General features: G+C 32.3%; 2 protein-coding genes across 5 annotated transcripts; both read right to left on the reverse strand.

Annotated features, from left to right (window-relative positions):
* Window positions 1-771: 771 nt before the first annotated feature.
* LOC106762829 (nucleolar GTP-binding protein 1) lies at window positions 772-7,086 on the reverse strand. Its single transcript, XM_014646911.2, has 14 exons — window positions 6,890-7,086; window positions 6,591-6,715; window positions 6,327-6,447; window positions 6,162-6,226; window positions 5,930-6,043; window positions 5,650-5,724; window positions 5,149-5,187; window positions 4,998-5,069; window positions 4,714-4,827; window positions 4,091-4,162; window positions 3,955-3,991; window positions 3,514-3,626; window positions 1,822-2,028; window positions 772-1,254 (listed from the first exon to the last, which is right to left on the reverse strand). Exons 1-14 carry the CDS (start codon window positions 6,963-6,965, stop codon window positions 1,177-1,179), a joined length of 1,308 nt encoding a protein of 435 aa, XP_014502397.1. The 5' UTR covers window positions 6,966-7,086; the 3' UTR covers window positions 772-1,176.
* A 1,537-nt stretch (window positions 7,087-8,623) lies between these two features.
* Window positions 8,624-12,614, reverse strand: LOC106762824 (E3 ubiquitin-protein ligase SINAT3). 4 transcript variants are annotated; one of them, XM_014646903.2, is made up of 5 exons: window positions 11,984-12,341; window positions 11,217-11,261; window positions 10,818-11,050; window positions 9,727-10,113; window positions 8,624-9,170 (listed from the first exon to the last, which is right to left on the reverse strand). In XM_014646903.2, exons 2-5 carry the CDS (start codon window positions 11,236-11,238, stop codon window positions 8,850-8,852), a joined length of 963 nt encoding a protein of 320 aa, XP_014502389.1. In that variant the 5' UTR covers window positions 11,239-11,261; window positions 11,984-12,341; the 3' UTR covers window positions 8,624-8,849. The 4 variants fall into 4 exon arrangements, with proteins under 4 accessions (XP_014502389.1, XP_014502390.1, XP_014502391.1 ...); XM_014646904.2 differs by lacking the exons at window positions 11,217-11,261; window positions 11,984-12,341 and adding an exon at window positions 12,409-12,614; XM_014646905.1 differs by lacking the exon at window positions 11,217-11,261 and having other exon boundaries at window positions 11,984-12,340.
* Between the last annotated feature and the right edge of the window lie 2,854 nt (window positions 12,615-15,468).

The raw sequence follows: 15,468 nt of genomic DNA on the forward strand, positions 1-15,468 counted from the left end.
AAATAATTATATTTAAAAAAATTATTTGTTCAGACGAAATTAGGTGTTGAAAATAATGATAATTACTTTCAATGCAATTGTCACTAAAATTTCTTGTCATTTTCCTAATTGATCACACTATTGCATGGTTTTTCTTATTGCACAAGAAAACCCTCCATGCATATGAAACATATAGTTGATTAGTAAGAACACCAATTTATGTAAACTTATCAATAATGAATAACGATATATGTGTGTGTATAAACATATCTAATACAAAAAAATTATTAAGAGGGAAATTCATTAAATATCTTAAGGATAAAAAAAAATTATTAGAAGTTAATAATGTTTTAAATAATATTGCTTCTAGTATCGTCTCAAAACACATTACAAGCTAATGAAAAAGTTTGCTTATCGAACACTCTTATTAAGATCAAACAAGTTTTTCATTTAGGAAAAAACTAAAAGCTAGCTCAAAATCCTTCTCAAACAAAAATTACATGGTTGTCAAAACATAAGTAAACAATTGCATAAACAAGCTTCAATGTGGTCATTCTATTGTAAAACATAAATTTCATTTTTTTTTTATTTCTAATTAAAAACAACTTTTTGTATACATAAGAAACACAGTTTTATGATTTGTTTCTCTATTTCCTCTTTATCTTTAGGATAAATTACCATATTTCTTAATCCTATGATTTGTTTCCTAACTAATCAGAATTATGGTAAGTATAAATAAGAATCAATCCTATAAGAATTATGAATATATCAATACATTATAATAAATCTCAGTTACTATATCAACTCAGATTTTAACATTAACCAATTTATGATGACTTCTGACAATACGGACTTAAAATGTTAAGATACATCATGCTTGCAGCCAATAAGAACCAAAGGAATGGAAAGTTGATAAACAACATTTCTTGTTTATTCAAGAAGGTTCGATATGGGAACATGATCTTCCCAACAAAGCTAATGGGTGACCAAACATTTTCTGGAAAATTCCTAGGCTCAGCCTTCCACTCAAATACTGTACAATGCTCAATTGCTTGAAGAGCAGTAATGAAGCCTTTGCTTCTCTTCATGCTTAGACTGGCCACATAGCTGCATAATTATTTTAACAGATATTCAAGCTCATGAAGGTTTCAGAATACCTATTTGACCAGGAAGTTCCACACAATGGAGTGGCACTTTTCAGTTCTCCTGGCTTTTGCTCGTGTCTATTATCTTCTCCATCTGTAAATTAAGCAGTTCATGCACTCTCTGCTTCAACTACACAACATAAGCAACACAACGCTTATTGATCAATAAGCTCATTCTCTGTTACCTATAAATAGGGAACTCTTAACTGACAGTAACTGCCTTTACCAGAATCCATAGTGCAGTTAGATTTTAGTTAAATAATTTCATTGAAATCCATCAACACACATTATTTCATATATATATAATGTGATTGAGCATATTTCAAACCCAGGCGAGGGAAATGGCTTTACATCATGCCAAAGAGATTAGCAGTTGCCTCAAAAGGATGCATTATGAACTAAAAAATGGGATGGAGCACAAAGAATCCCACTATGGCTATCATTAGAAGTTTTCTGTTCATAAAAGAGTGATTTATTAGGGGAAAAAGTGGTTATGATTTACTAGGCTGAGATTCTGCAAGACTTTCAGCACATCTAGAATAATATCATAAGTTTTTATTGTTTCACAAGTAAAGAATTCCATAAACTAGCTTCAATGTGGTCATTGTTTAGCTAATTCTATGGCGTTATTCTAACATACACGCATCATATAAGAGATTCTAGTCAAAATGTTAAAATGAGAACAGATTCTCGTCACCTCAAGTAGCCCTTCTTGTGTTTTCACAGATACATTAATAGCTCCATCAGGACCTGATTTCCGGTAGTTCTCAAGCTCAGATTGTAAGGGATGCGGCTCATCTGTTGCATAGACCACAGGAGAAGTCTTCAACAGATCACATTTTGACACGACATCAAGCCATAAATGTCCAGTGAACCTTTCTCTGAGTTCTTTGTATATTGAAAACTGCATAACCAACCGTCATCAATTGAATGTAATAAACAAAAGTTATAACCAAAAAGCTTGTCTTTCTTTGTGTAAAAATTTTCAGATTAATTATACAAATAAATTCCCATTTGCCAAAAATTACCCAATGGGACGGCAAGGTTTTTCCACTAAACTGAAGTACACAATTACACATAAACAACCATAAGCCAGCAATGTGTCACACAATTTGAGAATAATAACATTGTGTTGGGACCAACCTTTTGAACTGTTTAATTTTCTACCCTAATCTAGAGTAAGCAAAGTGCTACACAAGCAAGAATTGAAGGAAGTAGCGCTTAATACACAAGGAACAGACCAAGAACAGATGTCCATCAACCCCATACAGTGGCCTCTTTTAGCTTATAATGGCTAGTTTTTTCATTTCCCAACTACCTCAAATGGCTATCTTTTTGTCTATACTGCATGTAAAACCGTCCAAGAAAACAAACACATGTTGAGCTGTGAAAAATAAAATTGCACCAATAGTTACCTGGGTAGAAGTAGCTGAACTGAAATAAATCTCCAGCTCCCATTCTATACCCCTATCTTATCCCTTTTCCAGTATATACTTCACATTGCAATCTTAAATACTGTCAGCATGGATGTGTTGGTACTCTTCATCATTTATCGAGTCCTTTAAGTTTAAAGACATTAAATAGCTTTAACAAAATTCTTCAAAGATAAGAATTGTAAATTTTTTTTCCTCTCTTGAATTTGGAACCACTTTTAACTAGTATGACAGGCTAAACATTTTCCCGTAAAGATCTTAATAGGTTGGTGACATTTTGCTGCCACTCCAATTTGAATGGATTGTTGTAGCGATCAATTAGTTTTATATGATTGAACCGAGAGCAATAGAATCTCATGTGATGCATCCACGTTAAGGTTAATGAACCCATTTTTTGTAATGCACAAGAATCCAATAACTTAGACCGTAGGTCATTAACAAGGGAACTTTCTCCAAGAAGGCATAGCACTTAATTTTTCCCCTTTACAGTAATATGCATAAATCAAAAAAGGATAGAAGCAGATGACCATAAAAAGCAGCACAGAATATCAAGCATCCTCACTTGAGTCCATCCCAATTGCTTCATCATCTCTAATTTCGTTATTGTTTTATTTCTGACTGCTATCAGATATACCTTTCATAGCTTTCCATGGAAGTAATTACATAATAAATAACCAAAAATTGATAGCCCCACAATACATTAGAATGAAGAATCACTGAAATTGAACACAAACACAAGTCTTTCATTGGCAACTAAATATTATGGAGCCATAAGTCCAACTTAAGCCTATGTAGACTAGATAACTACATAATTCAACCCTTGAATGAAAATTGTCTTTTTTGCATTTTAAGTTTGAACGCAATGAACCAGATAACTATCTATATAGCCACTTGAAGAAGATTTATATTTCACACCTATTTTTAGTTTTAACAATTCAGTTGCCAAAGAAGCACACCTGATCGGAAGGTGAGGTCCCACACTCCCCCGAAAGGTCATGGACATACAAAACTGCTGTTGGCAGGTGTGAAAGGACAGCCAGAGTCAACTTTTCCAAATTATTCCTGTCCTCTAAATATCCAAACAAGAGAAACAAATTAAAAGGTGGGAACGATTGTGCTTAACTAAATAAAAGGGAAAACAAAATCAACAGTAAAATTCATTCATAATCACAAACGGTGATTTATTGGAGCTAACTTAGAGGATACAGGAGGTCTAAGATCCTCCAACAACCCGTAGTATTATAATATATACCATACCCCTCCTCTTAGGAAAACTGATCCTAAAACCAATGGACTAAAAAAATTCCCCAAGAAAAACTTTGGAAATATAACATTCACCAAATAAGAAAAATCAGTACCACTAGAAAACTGATAAAAACAAATGAAATGTTGATTACCATCATTCCTTCTCAGCAGGCCCGGAGTATCTGTAACCTACAGACGTGCAAGGTATAAAATTACAATTGCATGATATGGAGTTCACAATGAGAAAAGAATTCTAAAAACAAAATAAAAATTCACAAATTTGCTAACCTGAAATTTCTTAATGTTCAAAATAATATGACCCATAAGAATTCCTCTTGTTGTGAAGGGATAGTTACAAACCTGAAATTTTAGGTAGAAAGCAAAGGAGAAAGGATGAGAAATAGTGTGGGTGATGGAATCTATAAATACTCAGCAACTAAGAAGTTTTGCTTAAGCTTGAAGCAACATATGTCAAGATTTAATTTAGTATCATTCACTGTACATATGATTAGTTAGGGAAATTATATATACAAAGTGCTACCTCACAGTCTAGTAAAAACCATTCCTTCGAGAACAAGAGAAAGAAAAAGCACAAGTATAACATAAGGCAGTCGAACATTTCTGGACCACAAACACATAACCATTGGGAATGGTCACAGATCAACCAAGTAACAACATAGAAATATTTATCCTTTAGTTACAATTATAACCAAGGTGGTTGTATCCTGATTGATACCGCATGCATTTTTAATCTTTTAGGCACACCAAAAAGGAGGAAATTTAAAGAGATGTACATTTATTGGAAACATGGATAGGATACATAGTAGGATAAACAATTCCATTCAAGCCCAGATTTTTAAAGAGGCTAATACAGTTTTAACAAAGAATTATTATAGCATTTAGTTGCATACCTCAGGCTTGCCGGTAGAGAGTACATGGACCAAAGAAGATTTGCCTACATTAGGAGCTCCAACAAGACACAGAGTTGGCATTTCCAAATTGATTACTGGCATTGCTCTGAGAGTCTGTAACATTTATCATTATCAGCTGGATGATATAAATTATGTCGATGGATTATTATTTGAGAAAACAAAATTAAATTTCACAGGTCACCCAAATTGTGAAACCTGATATGTATGTTTGTAGAAAACACAGTCAAAACCTAAGTATGTCATTTGCTGAAAATGCAGAATACCTTAGCTATGTCTAACAAATCATCAACAACTTTTCTTTCTTGAGCAAAAACCTCTTCAATTTTTTTAAGACCCTGCATAAAATCACGGCACATACTGAAATCTTCAGAAAAATTGGGAAGCAGATGATTCCTCAAAAGATTTACACCTCACCTCACTCAACCTTTCCTCTGCTTCTCGCTTTGATGAAGACTGTTCCAAGATGAAATAAATCAATTATGTTAGCAAAGCAAAGGATAAAAAGAGAAATCACCAATTTAAAAGATAACATAAAGAGACATTGGAACAGTCCATCTGAAAGAATTCAATTCATAAAAGTAACAGGCTGAGGCTGACACGATGGTACAGATAGTGACATAAGCAAACCTCATACTTTAAGGATGAAGCAGTGAAGACTGTAAAAATTATATAAAAATCTCTTTTCCTGAAAGAGTTAAATAGCATAAAATCTTGCCATTGGGGAAGACAAGATTTCATACCTTCAACAAGAACAAATTAGTATTGACATCAAGACCTGGCATAAAATATTCCAAATTTTGCTACTAAGGCTTCATGAATATCATATAAAATAATACTTTCAAGCAGCATGATGAAAACTACATAATTACCCAGCAAAGAAATAGATCAAAATCAAATGCAAATTATTAAATAAACCTTAGCACAAAGTGAAGCATGTTCCTTTCCAACAGATACTACTCTCTTCCTTAAACCATCTACCTTCTGTAGCACCTGTAAAAAATATTCAAAAACAAATTAGACAAAGTCTAAAATAACAATTTATATGAATGCAGCCATTATCCAAGAATATGTATCCATGCGGCCTTGGGAATGATAAATAATGATAAAACTATTATATGTCATGTAATAACAAAGGGAATGCACTAGTGAAAGTTATAGAACATGTCTAGTACTGCAAGGCTGCTTTACTACATACCATTTCATAGTATCCATCTCCAAGAGTAAGCTCAATCAGAGATCTTTCATAAGGATGAAGATATGTTTTGTTAGGAAAACGCTCCACATAAGTCCTCAAGGGGACAGCAATTTCCTAACAACAGCTGCGCTATTAACTTATGATACATTCTTTTTCCTATAATATGGACAGTAGAAACTGGCATACAAATTATAGCTCAAAGCATGACACATTCAGAAGTAAAAAAGCATACTTTCATCAATGCATCAAGTTGCTTTGCACCCTTGTTTTTCTCCCTTTTCGCAATGTTGGCAATTCCTAAAGTTTAAGCAAACTAAAAGTCAATGTCAACCATAGGGTTTAAGATGTAAACACAAATATCAACCAGGAACCGAAGAACATAATGGCAGCCAAGTACCTTTCGTTGAAGAAACCTTCCTCGCCTTTCTCAATGCAGACCCTAGAATGTCAATTGATGGCCACACTATGGGCAACTTTTGAAATGCCCCAATAGATTCAGTTTTCCTAAATGGTTTCTCCTACAATTAAAAGTTCCTTCAAACAGTAAAACTAGCAAATCTTTCTTCCAAATTACCACAAAGACTATTAAGTGCCATACACACATACATACATAAATATACATAATACTTAAGCAATATGCTCATACTACATAATCACATACCATTGTATTTATTTCTGTTGGGTGTTGAACAGTAGGATGATAGCTTCCATTGGAAATTTCATATGAATTAGTTTGGATGGCTTTACATAAGTACAAAACGGGGTGCACTTTTACATTAGGTGTCCCTGCATTATGTACCCAATAGCAAACAACACTCTTTAAAGTGTATTAACTCAAACTAACCCAACAAAATAACATATTCAAGTTCATTGCAGCAATAGTTAGAGCATGAAATGGTTCAATTAAGATGAGGGCTGAAACAAATCCAAACAAAATTGAAGGAGTGAAGCGTTACTTACGTTTGGTGTTTGTGAGGAGAAAAAAAGAGGAAGGGAAGACGTGGCCTTTGAGGAAAAGAGAAGAAGGGGCTTTCATGTCTCTGCTTCTTCTCTTGCTGTGGGTTCGAACAGAGGAAGCAACGGCTAAGGTTACAGAGAAGCTAGCGACCACTTTTATAAAACTCTGAATGGTGTTTTTGTTCACCGATGATATTGTACTCTGCATAACATGAAATGTTTTTTCTTTTCTTTTATTTTAAAATTTGTTTGGTCGAATTTTAACACGATTTTTTTTATTCAATGCCAAATGAAGAAAACCATTTATCCAGGACAATGCCCTTAAATGGAGATAGTTAAAATGATTAGTTAGAGGGTAGTCCAAAAAATAAAAGGGATGTATATTTCGTAAGTTTTAATATGATTAATTACGTAATAAAAAATATAATATAAATAAAATTCCAAAATTATTATTATTTTAATCTTTTACACCATAAATTGCAAATGTTTATTTCTTTTCACATATAGTATACTATCGTGAGTATCCTATTTAGTTTATATATATACATACATATATATATATATATATATATATATTTATTTATTTATTGGAGTTCTTTTTAGTTGATCATTTTCGAGTATTTTTGGTTTAAATGTTTTTGGACTGAGTTCTTATGGACTAATTATTACAGACTGAATTTTCTAGGTTGGATTGACTAAATAGGTCGTATTTCTCAAAATCGAGCTCCTTTAAATTGAGCTCTTTTAAACCGAATTTCAAGATCGATCACTTTCAAACAGAACTCTTTTGACCAACTCGTCTAAATTTCTTACTATGGACCGACTAGTTATAGAACGATCATTAATAATAAAAATGATTAGTGACCAACCATTCTAACCAAACAACATGGTCAACTAGTTATAACAATATCATATTAACAAAGATAATGACAAACCAACCTCTTAATTCAGATTAAGGCATGATTTTGTCATGATTAGATCGGCAAAAAGATAAAAACCCATAATAATTACTATATAATATAAAGGTCTAAGTTATAACTTTAAAATAGCTTGCACATAATATGCATTATAGCATTAATTGCAACCAAATGGTCATTGTTAACTTTAATATCGAAATACATTTTATAGATACCATTCAAGTAAACTTTAAACGATGTGGAAATCGAGTAACAGAACAAAAGCAACTTAGAGAGTGGCTTAACCCGTCGAGTCTACAACACAACTTGTCCGATCTAATCATCCTCTTTTTCTAAAACATGATGGTCATCTTATTACCACTCTTCTCATCTATATTGATGATATTGTTGTTACGTGTAACAACACTGAGAAAATTCAATGCATCACTGCTCTTTTACATTGCACCTTTCACATAAAATCTTGGCGATAACTCGGTAGCATAGCCCAACACAGCCTGATAACACAACTCGACAGTATAGCCTAGCAGCACACCGTTTTCCCGTTTTTGTTTTTCCTTCTTCTTATATAGAAGTTCACATAGTATCAAATAAATATACACATTAACCTTTTTAGTTCTTTTCAATAATATTTAAGTTTATACCTTTTTTGTTTTTTTCAATAATATTAAGTTTCTGATTTCTCTCTTCCCTCTGATTGTTTCTTTTCCTTTCTAGCAGCCTGGTACCCCATGACATTTAGATAAAATCAGGAACTTAAGGATCAAATGCACGGAAGAGCCTGCAATATGAGTAGAAAGCATGTGCCTTTTGCAGCATAGAGTGGGAAGAATGCAGAAGATTGGAGCAAACTAAGATTGTACATCTATATTAAAATATATCATAATGAGTCTTCTTGTTCATGTATTTGATCTAGAGCTAAGCAAAGAGATGTTGCCACCTAAATTACAAAATGCAATACATGAACAGAAGATTCATACCACTACAAAAGAATTAAGAAATAGGTACACTACAAACTAATGTAGCTAATACAAATAGGTCATCACTGTTCACTGCTCTTTCCAAATTCTCCCAGTGACTCGTAGTTTCAGTTCCTTCTTGTCACCCCCAGAAAAGAATAGAGCCATGCTCCTCTGAATGATGAGACCATCAAAACTGTCACGAACCTTGCGGTGGCTATCCCTAATGCTTCTGGGCACCCCTTGCCAAATCATCTTCCTCCCATTTCCACCCACCTCCAGACTATACGTGTAGTTCTTCGCCTCATTGTCGTCCCCCATGAACCGCAAAAAAGCGATGTAGACAGGAGCCATTCCTAGCTGAAAAGCTTCAAAGTGTAGACAGAAATACTGACCAAAGCAGCTGAAAACCTACAAACAAAAGTCACCTCCAAAATCAACTAAGTGTTCACATGTTTTGCACAAATCTACACTATATGAAGGCAAATTGTGTTGTGTTGTGATGTGTTTTGTTATGTTGTGTTAAGTTGTATCGTGTTATTGTGTTATGTTGTGTTGTGGTGCTATACAAAATGTTAAACACAAGTTTGATATGTTGCAAGATTGAAAAACATTAATCTAATGACTTTTCTTGTTGAAGCATAAGAAATTTACAAATGGTGATTTAGTTTAGTTTACTTCAATTCTGTGTTCCCATCAAGGTATCTGCTAACGAAGAGAAACGTATGTGGTTTATTTACATACTAACACAGCTGAAAATAACACAATTTCATCACTGGATTCTTCAGGATTGCTAACAAGTAACAACACACTATTATTATTGGTTAAAGTTTAATTGAAATCATGAGACTGTGAGAAAGACTCATCATACCGAAAGAACCACATCATTTTATGAGTCAGTCACAACAAACATCAACCAATAATAACAAGACAAAGGAATAGAGAAGGGAGTTCGGCAAAACATTACCGTTAACATCCATGTGGCATTTTCGACTTCTTGTGGATTTGTTTTGACATAACGGTGATTGAAAGTACAACCATTGTGCATGTCCACTTTATGATCATCTTTCAGATGGGTCACAAGGTAAGGTATATCACCCATAACTGAACATTCTGAACCAGCATATGGGCAATTATAAGGTCTAAATGCACATTGAGATTCATGCTTTAGCTTGCTGTAATATGGGTATATGCCCATGCACCCAAAACCTTGATATTTACAGGGAAGTTCTAATGATGCAGCCACCTTTTCCAGTGCCAGACATCTGATATTGCCAAGCTCGTGCCTACATGTAGGGCACCGATCATGGACTCTGGGTTTGCAACCAGAGCATAAAGTGTGACCATTTGAACACTGCAAAAATGATCAACAAAGCAAATGCTGTTATGCAAATTTCAAAAAGGTTCTTTGCTATAAAATTGTTAAAGGATGATTATTTTGAGTTGAAAGAAACATAAATAAATTCCAAAAGTTACATATGACAAACATCATTGAGTCCTTGTTAAGTTAAAAAATGTGTTTTCATCCTTGTTCCGTGCATGAGAGTATCACATCCTCTAAATGAAGTTCAATGGATTTATTTGAAATGACATGAAACTTATGAATCAGATTTAGTTATTTGACATTTCAAATGAGACATCGCCCCTAATCATGAAGAGGGGATTACTTTTGAATCACAATTAGTTCAATCACATGTTTTTGGAAAACTACTGCAGAAGTCCTCTGATTTTATAGTTTTTCACAATCAGTGGTTAACTCTAAAAAGTTAGACAAGCAAAAACACCATATACAGTGTTTTTCACAACAATTACATAGGAAAAAAAATGCATGGAAAACAGTTAAATAGGTGATCCAATCATAGAAAATGGCAAAACATTGCAAATCATGAAACAAAATCAAGGGCAAAGTACCTAGTTTTCAAAAGTCAATAGGACATCACAATCAGTTTCATAAATCAAAGCATCAAAGCACAACTGACCCCAATACTACAAAATTACAACCACATGCTATGTTAGGAACCAAACATATCAGAGCAATTAACAGCAACAAAAACAAACCTGGTGGATTGGAGGGTACATAGCATTTAAACACACAGGGCACTCTAACAGCTCACGAACACTGCTTGTAACAGTCCCATGAGGTTTAAGGGCAGTCTGCAGAGGCTCATTCACAAGTTCACCAACTTCAGTTGGCTCTTCCGTTTGAGGAGGATCGACACTGCATCTGCTCCGGATATCATCAAAGAATGGATGACTAGATGCCATGCTTGTCCGACCAACCCCCAGCAGCCCTTTCCAGAATGAAAAAAGAAAAACATTTCATTAATCACAATCAATCACATCAAATCTGATATGTAGAATTCATATTTCTTACTATACAATATACATTATCACAGTTCACATAATTAGTAAGTTTTACATACATATTACGAACTTATTTTAACTTAGGAAACTAACATTTATATCCCTTCTCTATCATTCTCTTGAACTAGAGTAGCTTTCCTGTGTGGGAAGGATCAAGGTACAACAATTACTGACGACAGTAATATTGATTTTGAAATATAATTTAGCAACTTTGTATGGCTGAATAAAGCATAAAACTGATGAATATAATTCACAAAAGCAAACAAAAGAAATCTAACTTCTAAAAGCTGCAATCATCATTCAAAAATATTCAAAGTTCAGTCCACTTTTCTAGCTTAGAAATTATTTTCAAAAGCAATGATCTACTGGGTATGTTTATCAAGTACACATCAAAATAGCTTAGGTTTTCCATTTGCCTTAGAATTCAAGAAAAACATGAACGGTAAAGTGAAATGAAATTACACAAAATTGAGACTAAAGTCACCAACACCATTCAACTACCAACATTAGCATCAAATTGTGGCCTAAAGAAACTAACACTTACGAGTTAAAACTAACAAAATAAAAAGGGAAACATATTATACAACAATTAATTAACATAAAATTAAGTGATGAAATGGCAAATAACTAAAAGATAATACAAAACAAAGAAACCAGTAACCCAACTGTTAATTGATGTATGGCTGTCCACAAAAACCCACAAAAATCATTCCAATGCACTTGATTATCGAATCAAAGTCAATACACAACAAACACATGAAAAAGGTCAACGGACACAGTGCCATCAAAACCTAACCCCCAAAGCCAAAACAAGCCACATACATGCATGATAATCCAAGGCACCCATTTTGAAGATTTACATTTTTTCCATGACCCCGAACAATCCAAGACACCCCAATGGACCAAGCAGAAACTGAATCACGCGGATCAATCACAAGGGGTAGCAACAAACTGTTCCATCAATTCCAAACGCTCAATAACCAAAATCCCAACCTTAGAAACATCAAACAAATTCTTCGGGTTTCAGACCAAACCTACCACAAATCTACTTACGGCATACAAAGACAACACTCTTACCAAATTTTTGTTTTTAAAAAAAATAACAATAATGAGGTGGGTCACACGAAAATTTAGTTCAAAACTGAAACTTTAAACACCCCGTGTATGAAATGTTTCGAAAAATCAAAACCCAGAAACGAAAACATACAAACTTCTTTAAAAAANAAAAAAAAAAAAAAAAACTCAGAGAGAGAGTGGTAGAAAGTTGAACAGAAGAGACAAATACCTGAAATGATGGTTTGATCAAAGGGCCATTACAGAAACAGATAGGAAGGGTTAATGATGAAAATTTTGGTGGGTGAGAGCGTGCATATGATCTGACAAGTGCAATAAATAAGAAAGAAGGCACGAGTGCGCGTCTGTGAGTAGAAGAAGAATTCAAACCAGAGACAGACAGAGGAGAGAGAATTTTCTCTAGAAAAAACAAATCAACTAGTTAAAAATAAAACAACTAAAGACCGGTTTGGTTTCTTATTTGAAAATTTGAGAACTTTTCATATTTTTCTCCTTCCTTGTCATTTTTCTTTCAAACATAATATATTGTCTTCATCAACAACAACAAAAAAAATCTTATTGTTTTTTAGTCATTTGAACAAAATATTTCCAATTATGTTAGTCCATTATGGTCTATGATTATCCCTTTTCCATGAAAATTTACAAATTTAGCTTTAAACCAAAAATTTATTATTAATTCCTCTCCATTTATTAATTATTTAAAGATCATTTAAGAAAACGCATTACAATTATAGACAAATTTAATTCTTTAAATTAAGTTAAACAAGTAAAAACTTGCTTAATAAACATTAATAAATTATAAATGTCTTATAAATGTTTGGATTATGATTATATTAAAAGTAACATACCTTTTTTTTCTCAATTCATTCATTACAATTGTTGCTTCTCTTTTATGTATTTTGGAGAGCTTAAATTTCTGTTTAAAGCTGGTTAGATGATAATCCATACTAAAAATTAAAGTAGACTTCATTTATATAATAACTAAAAATTAAAAATTATATAAAATTATTTACTATTGTCAATGCCGATATTAATTAGGTTGTGTTTAAATAGAAGTAAAAATATGTTTTAAGAATTTAAATGAGATTTTTAAATTCTTAAATTTAAAATGTAATGCATATTTTTAAGGAAAATGTAATGAGTATTATTAATTAGGAAAAAACTATGAATTCCAAAAATGATGAAATAAACGTATTCCCAAAGAGTTTTAATTTCCTAACAGCGAAAACTTGTATAAACTAATAATGTACGTAAGTTACACTGGAAAAGAAGAAGATGAAATTAATTTTATTTTAGAATCTATTCATTTTATAAATTAAAAAATAGGCTTAAATTAAATTTTTATTTATATTTATATAATTATTTAATTTTTAGAATCTATTCATTTTATAAATTAAAAAATAGGCTTCTACTAAGTTCCTCAAATTTTAAATTAGTGTCAACTTTGTTCTCGCTATAAATTAGATGTATTGATTTGTTTTTTATATTGAATATTTATCACAATTAACGTGGATTCATTTTAAGAGGAAAAGGAATTAAAATTTTAAAGAGTTTTAAAAAAAATATAAAAAATAAATGATTAATCTTAACGCATAATTCAAAGAAAATTAATTTTGATTGTAAAAAATTATTCTTAATGATCTTTAATTTTTCATAATTATATAATATAGATTTTTATAGGACTTTTCTTTCTTTTAAAAGTCATAATTATAGTATTTTTAATTTTTGATGTGTATGGTCAAGATCAACTGTCTAACATTAAGTAGATCATATAAGTCTTTTCGTAACTATTAATTTAAATATTTGGAAGAGTATTTGAAGAAGATAGTAGATCATATAAGTCTATTACATAAGAGATCTCGTTTTAATTGCATACAATTACTAAAAGAGATCTCACATATCAATAATTAAAAGAAAAATTACTCAACAAAATATATACATAAGGTTATTATAGACATTTCTTGAAGTAACTATAACATCAAATATACACATATACAAGGATCTTATAATACTAAGAGTATTATTGCACTGAGTCAAAAGCATAATATTTTTTTATAAATTTGAATAAGATAGAAAATCTAACAGTTTAACTCTAAACTTCAACATAGCTTCAGTCATGCGTTGGATTAAATGGAGCATCTTCATCTGCTCACACTATTAAGGTAATCATTGTAAATAAGGAGGAACACATAGACAAACAAACAAAAAGGAAAGGGTAAACTAATATGTACCAAAAACAATCATATATCATTTTCATAGAAGTAAGCATTAACACATATAAATCATTCAATCTTAAGATATACAATTATTCATTCTAGACTTGACTATCTGAATACACGTATTGATATCAAACTTTATGAGTTTAGCACACGTGTGTGGCTACCACAACCACTAGACTAAGGACCTATTGTTACTCTTCACAACATACCCCACCCTTCTCTACTTGAGACTATATGATTATTAAGAGTGTCAGGATAACCCCTGATATGGAGTCCCTACATTAATACATACATTACTGAAATGCCACCATAAAATCTCTCCACGAGATTTATGGAATTACGTCAAACATATATATCATACCAATAACAAACTCGTCATCATCACAATCTCATACTTGAATAAACATCATACGTGTTCACAATCATGTTATTAACCAACCATGGTTTCATCATTCACATAATCACATACATTAAGCACATCATAAGAGGTGTAAGTAAACTTAGTTAAAATTTTAATATTTTCGCTCAATCACCAAATTTGTTTACAGAGCTATTAGTACCTGACAATACACTTGCTCAACCACCAAATTTGCTTGCTTAGTGAATAGTGCTTAATAGCACTCAACTACCAGATCTGCTCGCTCAACGAGTAGTTCCTGACAACATACTCGCTCAATGACTATATTGCTCGCTTAGCGAGAATATCACTAGTACTAACTGATTTAAATCCTCTTAAAAGTCATCCAACGAGTATATTCTCACCAGCAACTATCAAGTCGCTGAACTCTTTGACTTTGACTTTATCCAGCGAGTTTGCATAATTCTATAAAACAAGATTCTGCATATTTATGTCATTTCAATCTTACAAAACCAGTATAACACTAACTATAGATGCTCAAAACAACCAAACATCATATTATACATAATTCAATGACTCAAATCACCTCAAGCGACATCTTAAATATACAAATATTTCCAATTCAACATATAATCACCAAGGACAATTCAACCTGCCTAACCTAACTCAACATGTCATATTTCATTAGTCATCT

This window comes from Vigna radiata, chromosome 5 (genome assembly GCF_000741045.1).
Source record: "Vigna radiata var. radiata cultivar VC1973A chromosome 5, Vradiata_ver6, whole genome shotgun sequence".
Lineage (NCBI taxonomy): Eukaryota > Viridiplantae > Streptophyta > Magnoliopsida > Fabales > Fabaceae > Vigna > Vigna radiata.

Excerpts from the sequence above, each read along its gene's own strand:
- LOC106762829 (XM_014646911.2), bottom strand. The coding sequence starts at position 6,965 with ATGAAAGCCCCTTCTTCTCTTTTCCTCAAAGGCCACGTCTTCCCTTCC. Across the intron at positions 6,716-6,889 it reads TCTCCTCACAAACACCAAAC|GGACACCTAATGTAAAAGTG; the intron begins GTAAGTAACGCT and ends TACATAATGCAG. Across the intron at positions 3,992-4,090 it reads TGAACATTAAGAAATTTCAG|GTTACAGATACTCCGGGCCT; the intron begins GTTAGCAAATTT and ends GCACGTCTGTAG.
- LOC106762824 (XM_014646903.2), bottom strand. The coding sequence starts at position 11,238 with ATGATAGAGAAGGGATATAAAT. Across the intron at positions 11,051-11,216 it reads GATAGAGAAGGGATATAAAT|GGCTGCTGGGGGTTGGTCGG; the intron begins GTTAGTTTCCTA and ends CATTCTGGAAAG. Across the intron at positions 9,171-9,726 it reads ATGCCACATGGATGTTAACG|GTTTTCAGCTGCTTTGGTCA; the intron begins GTAATGTTTTGC and ends TTTTGTTTGTAG.